We start from the raw sequence: 12,110 nt of genomic DNA, 5'->3' as shown, positions 1-12,110 counted from the left end.
TTTTTTGCAGAAAAAAGCCTTACTATACTATGTCGTTTTTTTGCAGAAAAAAGCCTTACTATACTATGTCGTTTTTTTGCAGAAAAAAGCCTTACTATACTATGTCGTTTTTTGCAGAAAAAAGCCTTACTATAATATGTCGTTTTTGCAGAAAAAAAGCCTTACTATACTATGTCGTTTCTTGCAGAAAAAAGCCTTACTATACTATGTCGTTTTTTAAGAAAAAATCCTCACTATACTATGTCGTTTTTTGTAGAAAAAAGCCTTACTATACTATGTCGTTTTTTGCAGAAAAAAGCCTTACTATAATATGTCGTTTTTTGCAGAAAAAAAGCCTTACTGTACTATGTCGTTTTTTGCAGAAAAAAAGCCTTACTATACTATGTCGTTTTTTGCAGAAAAAAGCCTTACTATACTATGTCGTTTTTTAAGAAAAAAGCCTTACTTTTCTATGTCGTTTTTTGCAGAAAAAAGCCTTACTATACTATGTCATTTTTTAATAAAAAAGCCTTACTATACTATGTCGTTTTTGCAGAAAAAAAGCCTTACTATACTATGTCGTTTTTTTGCAGAAAAAAGCCTTACTATACTATGTCGTTTTTTAAGAAAAAAGCCTTACTATACTATGTCGTTTTTTTTTAAAAAGCCTTACTATACTATGTCGTTTTTGCAGAAAAAAAGCCTTACTATACGATGTCGTTTTTTGCAGAAAAAAAGCCTTACTATACTATGTTGTTTTTAATTTAAAAAAGCCTTACTATACCATGTCGTTTTTTAATAAAAAAGCCTTACTATACTATGTCGTTTTTTTCAGAAAAAAAGCCTTACTATACTATGTCGTTTTTTTTTTTAAAAGCCTTACTATACTATGTCGTTTTTTGCAGAAAAAAAGCCTTACTATACTATGTCGTTTTTTGCAGAAAAAAAGCCTTACTATACTATGTCGTTTTTTAAAGAAAAAAGCCTTACTATACCATGTCGTTTTTTAATAAAAAAGCCTTACTATACTATGTCGTTTTTTTCAGAAAAAAAGCCTTACTATACTATGTCAATTTTTAAGAAAAAAGCCTTACTATACTATGTCGTTTTTTGCAGAAAAAAAGCCTTACTATACTATGTCATTTTTTAATAAAAAGCCTTACTATACTATGTCGTTTTTTACAGAAAAAAGCCTTACTATACTATGTCGTTTTTTGCAGAAAAAAGCCTTACTATACTATGTCGTTTTTTTAAGAAAAAAGCCTTACTATACTATGTCGTTTTTTTGCAGAAAAAAAGCCTTACTATACTATGTCGTTTTTTGCAGAAAAAAGCCTTACTATACTATGTCGTTTTTTGCAGAAAAAAAAGCCTTACTATACTATGTCGTTTTTTGCAGAAAAAAAAGCCTTACTATACTATGTCGTTTTTTGCAGAAAAAAAGCCTTACCATGTCGTTTTTTGCAGAAAAAAAGCATTACTATACTATGTCGTTTTTTGCAGAAAAAAAGCCTTACTATACTATGTCGTTTTTTGCAGAGAAAAAGACTTACTATACTATGTTGTTTTTTGCAGAAAAAAGCCTTACTGTACTATGTCGTTTTTTGCAGAAAAAAAGCCTTACTATACTATGTCATTTTTTGCAGAAAAAAGCCTTACTATACTATGTCGTTTTTTAAGAAAAAAGCCTTACTATACTATGTCATTTTTTGCAGAAAAAAAGCCTTACTATACTATGTCGTTTTTTTTGCAGAAAAAAGCCTTACTATACTATGTCGTTTTTTGCAGAAAAAAGCCTTACTATACTATGTCATTTTTTAATAAAAAAGCCTTACTATACTATGTCGTTTTTTGCAGAAAAAAAGCCTTACTATACTATGTCGTTTTTTGCAGAAAAAAGCCTTACTATACTATGTCATTTTTTAATAAAAAAGCCTTACTATACTATGTCGTTTTTTGCAGAAAAAAAGCCTTACTATACTATGTCGTTTTTTGCAGAAAAAAGCCTTACTATACTATGTCGTTTTTTAAGAAAAAAGCCTTACTATACTATGTCGTTTTTTGCAGAAAAAAGCCTTACTATACTATGTCATTTTTTAATAAAAAAGCCTTACTATACTATGTCGTTTTTTGCAGAAAAAAAGCCTTACTATACTATGTCGTTTTTTGCAGAAAAAAAGCCTTACTATACTATGTCATTTTTTAATAAAAAAGCCTTACTATACTATGTCGTTTTTTGCAGAAAAAAAGCCTTACTATACTATGTCGTTTTTTGCAGAAAAAAAGCCTTACTATACTATGTCGTTTTTAATTTTAAAAAGCCTTACTATACCATGTCGTTTTTTAATAAAAAAGCCTTACTATACTATGTCGTTTTTTTCAGAAAAAAGCCTTACTACACTATGTCGATTTTTAAGAAAAAAGCCTTACTATACTATGTCGTTTTTTGCAGAAAAAAAGCCTTACTATACTATGTCGTTTTTTGCAGAAAAAAGCCTTACTATACTATGTCGTTTCTTAAGAAAAAAAGCCTTACTATACTATGTCGTTTTTTAAGAAAAAAAGCCTTACTATACTATGTTGTTTTTTTAATGAAAAAAGCCTTACTATACTATGTCGTTTTTTAATAAAAAAAGCCTTACTATACTATGTCGTTTTTTGCAGAAAAAAAGCCTTACTATACTATGTCGTTTTTTGCAGAAAAAAGCCTTACTATACTATGTCATTTTTTAATAAAAAAGCCTTACTATACTATGTCGTTTTTTGCAGAAAAAAAGCCTTACTATACTATGTCGTTTTTTGCAGAAAAAAAGCCTTACTATACTATGTCATTTTTTAATAAAAAAGCCTTACTATACTATGTCGTTTTTTGCAGAAAAAAAGCCTTACTATACTATGTCGTTTTTTGCAGAAAAAAAGCCTTACTATACTATGTCGTTTTTAATTTTAAAAAGCCTTACTATACCATGTCGTTTTTTAATAAAAAAGCCTTACTATACTATGTCGTTTTTTTCAGAAAAAAGCCTTACTACACTATGTCGATTTTTAAGAAAAAAGCCTTACTATACTATGTCGTTTTTTGCAGAAAAAAAGCCTTACTATACTATGTCGTTTTTTGCAGAAAAAAGCCTTACTATACTATGTCGTTTCTTAAGAAAAAAAGCCTTACTATACTATGTCGTTTTTTAAGAAAAAAAGCCTTACTATACTATGTTGTTTTTTTAATGAAAAAAGCCTTACTATACTATGTCGTTTTTTAAAGAAAAAAGGCTTACTATACTATGTTGTTTTTTTAATGAAAAAAGCCTTACTATACTATGTCGTTTTTTAAAGAAAAAAGGCTTACTATACTATGTTGTTTTTTAAGAAAAAAGCCTTACTATGTATTTTTTAATTTCAAAAAGCCTGACGATTCGATGTCGTTTTTTAATTCAAAAAAGCCTTACTATACTATGTAGTTTTTTAATTTTAAAAAAGCCTTACTATACTATGTCGCTTTTTGCAGAAAAAAAGCCTTACTATACTATGTCGTTTTTTTTAAGAAAGAAGCCTTACTCTACTGTCATTTTTTAAATAAAAAAAGCCTTACTATACTATGTCGTTTTTAATTTTAAAAAGCCTTACTATACCATGTCGTTTTTTAATAAAAAAGCCTTACTATACTATGTCGTTTTTTGCAGAAAAAAAAAGCCTTACTATACTATGTCATTTTTTGCAGAAAAAAAGCCTTACTATACTATGTCGTTTTTTAAGAAAAAAGCCTTACTATACTATGTCGTTTTTTGCAGAAAAAAAGCCTTACTATACTATGTCGTTTTTAATTTAAAAAAGCCTTACTATACCATGTCGTTTTTTAATAAAAAAAAGCCTTACTATACTATGTCGTTTTTTGCAGAAAAAAAGCCTTACTATACTATGTCGATTTTTAAGAAAAAAGCCTTACTATACTATGTTGTTTTTTAAGAAAAAAGCCTTACTATACTATGTCGTTTTTTGCAGAAAAAAAGCCTTACTATACTATGTCGTTTTTAATTTAAAAAAGCCTTACTATACCATGTCGTTTTTTGCAGAAAAAAGCCTTACTATACTATGTCGTTTTTTGCAGAAAAAAAGCCTTACTATACTATGTCGTTTTTTAAAGAAAAAAGCCTTACTATACCATGTCGTTTTTTAATAAAAAAGCCTTACTATACTATGTCGTTTTTTTCAGAAAAAAAGCCTTACTATACTATGTCAATTTTTAAGAAAAAAGCCTTACTATACTATGTCGTTTTTTGCAGAAAAAAAGCCTTACTATACTATGTCATTTTTTAATAAAAAGCCTTACTATACTATGTCGTTTTTTACAGAAAAAAGCCTTACTATACTATGTCGTTTTTTGCAGAAAAAAGCCTTACTATACTATGTCGTTTTTTTAAGAAAAAAGCCTTACTATACTATGTCGTTTTTTTGCAGAAAAAAAGCCTTACTATACTATGTCGTTTTTTGCAGAAAAAAGCCTTACTATACTATGTCGTTTTTTGCAGAAAAAAAAGCCTTACTATACTATGTCGTTTTTTGCAGAAAAAAAAGCCTTACTATACTATGTCGTTTTTTGCAGAAAAAAAGCCTTACCATGTCGTTTTTTGCAGAAAAAAAGCATTACTATACTATGTCGTTTTTTGCAGAAAAAAAGCCTTACTATACTATGTCGTTTTTTGCAGAGAAAAAGACTTACTATACTATGTTGTTTTTTGCAGAAAAAAGCCTTACTGTACTATGTCGTTTTTTGCAGAAAAAAAGCCTTACTATACTATGTCATTTTTTGCAGAAAAAAGCCTTACTATACTATGTCGTTTTTTAAGAAAAAAGCCTTACTATACTATGTCATTTTTTGCAGAAAAAAAGCCTTACTATACTATGTCGTTTTTTTTGCAGAAAAAAGCCTTACTATACTATGTCGTTTTTTGCAGAAAAAAGCCTTACTATACTATGTCATTTTTTAATAAAAAAGCCTTACTATACTATGTCGTTTTTTGCAGAAAAAAAGCCTTACTATACTATGTCGTTTTTTGCAGAAAAAAGCCTTACTATACTATGTCATTTTTTAATAAAAAAGCCTTACTATACTATGTCGTTTTTTGCAGAAAAAAAGCCTTACTATACTATGTCGTTTTTTGCAGAAAAAAGCCTTACTATACTATGTCGTTTTTTAAGAAAAAAGCCTTACTATACTATGTCGTTTTTTGCAGAAAAAAGCCTTACTATACTATGTCATTTTTTAATAAAAAAGCCTTACTATACTATGTCGTTTTTTGCAGAAAAAAAGCCTTACTATACTATGTCGTTTTTTGCAGAAAAAAAGCCTTACTATACTATGTCATTTTTTAATAAAAAAGCCTTACTATACTATGTCGTTTTTTGCAGAAAAAAAGCCTTACTATACTATGTCGTTTTTTGCAGAAAAAAAGCCTTACTATACTATGTCGTTTTTAATTTTAAAAAGCCTTACTATACCATGTCGTTTTTTAATAAAAAAGCCTTACTATACTATGTCGTTTTTTTCAGAAAAAAGCCTTACTACACTATGTCGATTTTTAAGAAAAAAGCCTTACTATACTATGTCGTTTTTTGCAGAAAAAAAGCCTTACTATACTATGTCGTTTTTTGCAGAAAAAAGCCTTACTATACTATGTCGTTTCTTAAGAAAAAAAGCCTTACTATACTATGTCGTTTTTTAAGAAAAAAAGCCTTACTATACTATGTTGTTTTTTTAATGAAAAAAGCCTTACTATACTATGTCGTTTTTTAATAAAAAAAGCCTTACTATACTATGTCGTTTTTTGCAGAAAAAAAGCCTTACTATACTATGTCGTTTTTTGCAGAAAAAAGCCTTACTATACTATGTCATTTTTTAATAAAAAAGCCTTACTATACTATGTCGTTTTTTGCAGAAAAAAAGCCTTACTATACTATGTCGTTTTTTGCAGAAAAAAAGCCTTACTATACTATGTCATTTTTTAATAAAAAAGCCTTACTATACTATGTCGTTTTTTGCAGAAAAAAAGCCTTACTATACTATGTCGTTTTTTGCAGAAAAAAAGCCTTACTATACTATGTCGTTTTTAATTTTAAAAAGCCTTACTATACCATGTCGTTTTTTAATAAAAAAGCCTTACTATACTATGTCGTTTTTTTCAGAAAAAAGCCTTACTACACTATGTCGATTTTTAAGAAAAAAGCCTTACTATACTATGTCGTTTTTTGCAGAAAAAAAGCCTTACTATACTATGTCGTTTTTTGCAGAAAAAAGCCTTACTATACTATGTCGTTTCTTAAGAAAAAAAGCCTTACTATACTATGTCGTTTTTTAAGAAAAAAAGCCTTACTATACTATGTTGTTTTTTTAATGAAAAAAGCCTTACTATACTATGTCGTTTTTTAAAGAAAAAAGGCTTACTATACTATGTTGTTTTTTTAATGAAAAAAGCCTTACTATACTATGTCGTTTTTTAAAGAAAAAAGGCTTACTATACTATGTTGTTTTTTAAGAAAAAAGCCTTACTATGTATTTTTTAATTTCAAAAAGCCTGACGATTCGATGTCGTTTTTTAATTCAAAAAAGCCTTACTATACTATGTAGTTTTTTAATTTTAAAAAAGCCTTACTATACTATGTCGCTTTTTGCAGAAAAAAAGCCTTACTATACTATGTCGTTTTTTTTAAGAAAGAAGCCTTACTCTACTGTCATTTTTTAAATAAAAAAAGCCTTACTATACTATGTCGTTTTTAATTTTAAAAAGCCTTACTATACCATGTCGTTTTTTAATAAAAAAGCCTTACTATACTATGTCGTTTTTTGCAGAAAAAAAAAGCCTTACTATACTATGTCATTTTTTGCAGAAAAAAAGCCTTACTATACTATGTCGTTTTTTAAGAAAAAAGCCTTACTATACTATGTCGTTTTTTGCAGAAAAAAAGCCTTACTATACTATGTCGTTTTTAATTTAAAAAAGCCTTACTATACCATGTCGTTTTTTAATAAAAAAAAGCCTTACTATACTATGTCGTTTTTTGCAGAAAAAAAGCCTTACTATACTATGTCGATTTTTAAGAAAAAAGCCTTACTATACTATGTTGTTTTTTAAGAAAAAAGCCTTACTATACTATGTCGTTTTTTGCAGAAAAAAAGCCTTACTATACTATGTCGTTTTTAATTTAAAAAAGCCTTACTATACCATGTCGTTTTTTGCAGAAAAAAGCCTTACTATACTATGTCGTTTTTTGCAGAAAAAAAGCCTTACTATACTATGTCGTTTTTTGCAGAAAAAAAGCCTTACTATACTATGTCGTTTTTTAAGAAAAAAAGCCTTACTATACTATGTCGTTTTTTGCAGAAAAAAAGCCTTACTACACTATGTCGTTTTTTAAGAAAAAAGCCTTACTATACTATGTCGTTTTTTAAGAAAAAAGCCTTACTATACTATGCCTTTTTTTGCAGAAAAAAAGCCTTACTATACTATGTCGATTTTTAAGAAAAAAGCCTTACTATACTATGTCGTTTTTTAAGAAAAAAGCCTTACTAGACTGTCGTTTTTTGCAGAAAAAAAGCCTTACTATACTATGTCGTTTTTTGCAGAACAAAGCCTTACTATACTATGTCGTTTTTTGCAGAAAAAAGCCTTACTATACTATGTCGTTTTTTAAGAAAAAAGCCTTACTATACTATGTCGTTTTTTAAGAAAAAAAGCCTTACTACACTATGTCGTTTTTTAAATAAAAAAGCCTTGCTACTATGTCGTTTTTTTAATTTAAAAAAAGCCTTACTATACTATTTCGTTTTTTTAAAAGAAAAAAGCCTTACTATACTATGTCGTTTTTTGCAGAAAAAAGCCTTTCTATACTATGGCGTTTTTTGCAGAAAAAAAGCCTTACTATACTATGTCGTTTTTTTAATTTAAAAAAGCCTTACTATACTGTCATTTTTTAATTTAAAAAAAGCCTTACTATACTATGTCCCTTTTTTAATAAAAAAAGCCTTACTATACTATGTCGTTTTTAAGAAAAAGCCTTACTATACTACGTCGTTTTTTAAAGAAAAAAGCCTTACTACACTATGTTGTTTTTTAAAGAAAAAAGCCTTACTATACTGTTTTTTAAAAGAAAAAAGCCTTACTATACATGGTCATTTTTTAAAGAAAAAAAAGCTTTACTATACATGGTCCTTTTTTTTTTAAAAGAAAACAAGCCTTGCAGGCTTAGATTTTGGTCAATCCTTCCTTGGGTCGCTTACGGAATTGACAGTAACGGGCAAAGACTGATGTGCGAGCGTGCTTACCGATAGCGAGAAGCAGGATGGTGGCCACGAAGACGCCGGCGGCGACGCTCAGGTAGTACACGCCCACGCGCATCTCGGAAGGCCACAGCGGGAAAAGCGTGGCGGCAATCACAGCGATCACTGGCAAGAGGGGGTGGGGCAACAAGTTCAACGCCACATCATTTTGTGCCGACCCCAAAAGTAACTTATGTTTTATCATCAAATTTTAAATCATGTTCAAACGTGTGTGGCTACAGAGTATGTACAATTTTTCCCATTAAAAAAACATAACTCCCCAAATTTAGTATTTTCCTGTTTTTCACATTAATTTTTTAATGGAAATAATATATATATATATATATATATATATATATATATATATATATATATATATTTCCTTAAAATATATGTACAGTAATCCCTGGAATATTGTGGTTAATGCAGACCAGACATGGCCGCAATAATCCAAAAATTGTGAAGTAGGGTCATCTCTATTATAACTTTTTTCTTCAATGCCGAGTCCTAGTAGTGTGCTTCTGCTTTTCGAGTTTCAGTGTGGACTTTCCTATTTTTATGAACTTTAAACCATTAATAGCGGAAACAAAATCACAAACTAGTGAATACACGATAAGTGAAGACGCGATAACCGAGGGATTACTGTACTGTCTTTCCCAATGTATTCACTTTCTAAAAAAATAATAATAATTGAAATAAACTTGAAACCCTAAAAGATTAAAAGAACGGGATTAAAAGCCCTGAATATTCAGTTTTTTATAGATCTAAAACAATGTTCATTTTAGCTTTTTTTAAATATATTTTTAGATTTTACAAAATGATTTTTGAACAAAAAACACAGAAAAAAATGGATTAAAAAATTACAATTATTGATTTAAAAGGCGGGAAAATCAGGAAATTTCATATACATCTATACTCTTCATTTTAATTTGATCCTAAAACAGAAAGTCGGCACTCATGATTTACTTTCCCAGGCCACACAAAATGATGCAGCGGGCCAAATTCGGCCCCAGGGCCGCCACTTTGACACATGTGTCCTAACTCAACAACAGAAAGAGGACAAGCGCGCTGCGCCAACTGACCCAGAACCAGTCCCATGGCGAACGTCTTGAAGTGAACGGGATCGTAAATCCACACGTACACCTGCGAGGAAAGCCATGTTTACCTTTTCTCATTTTACTCAAACACAAAATGGTGGCCATTAGTGTTGCACCGATACCACATCTAAAATAACACTTTTCGTATCTAACCGCCGGTTGACCTACCCAAGATGGCCACCACTAAACATGACATTTAAAAAACAAAATGTTATCCGTCCAATCATCCGTCTGCTGTGAATGTCAATGAGTTTATCGTGGGTAAACGTCCAATCCAATTGAAGTGGGTGGCCATTCTACCGCCATCAATGGCGGCCAATGAGGTGAAAAATAATTCGGCGAATGCTGATTTCACAGCTAGTGGAATCGTGAAAAATGGCATCAGTGCAACACCGGCAGGCCGGCGCGCATGGCTTGGTTCTACCTCATTTCCGTCGACAAAGATTTGGTCCTCGTGGATCTCCAGTTTGAACTTCTTCTTCACCTCCTTCTTCTTCTTTGGACTCTCGTCCTGCAAGCACAATTGGATTGGATTGGATAACTTTATTCATCCCGTATTCGGGAAATTTCGTTGTCACAGTAGCAAGAGGGTGAGAATACAGACACAGAAAAAGACATTTTAGACATAAATAGATAGGTAATAAGTAAGTTAATAAATAAATACATGAATAAATATATAAATAAATAAGCGTGTCTCTGAAGTATATATATATACACATATATACATATATATATATACACATATATACATATATATATACATACATATACATATATATATATATATATATATATATATACACATAAATATATATATATACATACGTGTACATACACCCATACATATACACATACATTTATTAGCACATTTATACATACATACACATAAATGTACATGCATGCATACGGTAGGTCTTAACACTCAGCCATTTTTTGTTAAAGAGCCTGACAGCTGATGGGAGGAAGGATCTACGGAATATCTGATCATCATTATATTTACTACGCTATGCTTTATATTGACACATTCTACAGGTGAGGGGAAAAAATAGAATGGTTGCACTTTGCAACATAAAAAAAGAAAAAAAATTGCATGGTGGCAACTAGAAACGCGAGTCCAATTGGTTCAAAGAAATTGGCCGTATGCGATGAGTCATTTTTCACTTGGGTGTCCTAGTTTTTTTTATACCCATAATGCTTTACTTCAGTATTGGCTGATTCTCCAAAATGTGTGATTTGGACAGCCCCAATCCTTTTTTATTGCAAAAAAATCAACCCAAAAAATAAAAACGGCAGCAAAACATACGCTCTTGTCTTTCTTGGCTTCGCCCATGTCCGTCGCCTCTTTCTTCTTCTCTTTGTCCTTTTTGCCCTTTTTCTCCTCCTCCTTGGAACTGTCGCCTTTGGACTTCTTGTCCTTCTTAACGTCCTTCTCGGACTTCTTTTTCATCACCTTGAGCGCTCGGTCGAAGAACTGCTTCTTTAGGAGCCTGCAGAGCCCAGGAAACGATAGCTGGACAAATATTTTTTGGGATGCACGCCGGCTAAAAGTCCGAGTACCTGTTGCAGTAGTCGACGACCGATTCTCTGGTGGTGAAGAGTGCGTCTTCGCCCTTCTTGGCCTTGGCCCACTTGGAGTCCAGCATACAGTCCACGGCTTTGGACGCTGGTTGACACAAGCGACACACGTTAGCGTTACTACTCCGGGCTCTGTGCGTTTTTCTACGAACCAAATGGAACAATTTTCAAGACTGCAGTTAGACCTGTAGGATAAAACGATAATTATCTTGAAACAATTTTTGTCAACGATAATATTAAAAACTTTCGATATTTTTTTTATCATTTTAAACTGTAATTCCTGTATCCCACCACCAGAGAACGGGGGGCGCTGTTGCGAGATGAACACTAGTTGCAGACCAACCCTCAGGAGAAAGAGGATGATGAGGAAATGTGTTTTTAGCATGTTAGCAATAGAGGCTAACATGAAGCATGAACGCAAAAAGGACAATAACACAGCTAAAATAAGCGATTATAAGATGCGGGACATTCACGTTTCACACTCGCATTCTGTTGTCATTCACATTGGTGCTTTTTCTTTGAGTATTGAGTGTTTTTTTTAGGGTTAAAAGCGCTACAAGCACACCGAAGTCAAATATTTTTAGGGGGAACGTCCGCTGTGTTGATCGCAATAAATTGCATGTCGGCAAGAAATAAAAGCAGTCATTCAAGCGGTCAGGGTCATACAAAAATTGGAATTTAGCGCACAAACAGGGCGCAACGGGTGAAAAATTTAGACTTTGTGCACCCTATAGGTGTGAAAATATGGTAGTCAAATCAGACATTTAATTAAAGCGCATTTACGACTTACCCGTGAAGTAGTCGACGCGCTGGCCCATCATGTTGGTGGATTTGGTGGGGCAGTTGAAGCGCAGGTACTTGGCCACCGCCTTCTCCTCCTTGGTGGGCTCGCTCACCTCCTACGCACACACCAACTGTTATTATCATGTTTTTTACATTTATTGAAATATTGTGGTTTTGAAGACTATTGAAAAAGTACAGCAAAAAAAACTGCCATCTATTTTATGCTTATTCTGAGCAGGCATATTGTCAATATTAAGTGACTATTACCAGTGCTGTGTACTTCTGCTTCTTTCACAACAAACTCGGAAATGCTAGGATTTGTTTCAAAACGAAATTACAAAAGACTAGTGGTTTGGTCAGACTTA

At 31.4% G+C, this 12,110-nt stretch overlaps 1 protein-coding gene across 1 annotated transcript in view; it reads right to left on the bottom strand.

Moving 5' to 3' along the window:
* sec62 (SEC62 homolog, preprotein translocation factor) overlaps positions 1-12,110 on the bottom strand; it is a 49,334-nt gene that overhangs the window by 36,318 nt on the left and 906 nt on the right. The window contains exons 2-7 of the mRNA XM_077616080.1: positions 11,753-11,861; positions 10,945-11,050; positions 10,691-10,874; positions 9,812-9,898; positions 9,373-9,433; positions 8,297-8,416 (exon numbers count right to left, since the gene is read on the bottom strand). Coding sequence (XP_077472206.1) covers positions 8,297-8,416; positions 9,373-9,433; positions 9,812-9,898; positions 10,691-10,874; positions 10,945-11,050; positions 11,753-11,861 — 667 coding nt within the window. The remainder of the gene's footprint in view (positions 1-8,296; positions 8,417-9,372; positions 9,434-9,811; positions 9,899-10,690; positions 10,875-10,944; positions 11,051-11,752; positions 11,862-12,110) is intronic.

This window comes from Stigmatopora argus, chromosome 12, assembly GCF_051989625.1.
Source record: "Stigmatopora argus isolate UIUO_Sarg chromosome 12, RoL_Sarg_1.0, whole genome shotgun sequence".
NCBI classification, from domain to species: domain Eukaryota; kingdom Metazoa; phylum Chordata; class Actinopteri; order Syngnathiformes; family Syngnathidae; genus Stigmatopora; species Stigmatopora argus.
The sequence above is the reverse complement of the archived record's forward strand: the minus strand, read 5'-3'. Positions and strand labels throughout refer to the sequence as shown.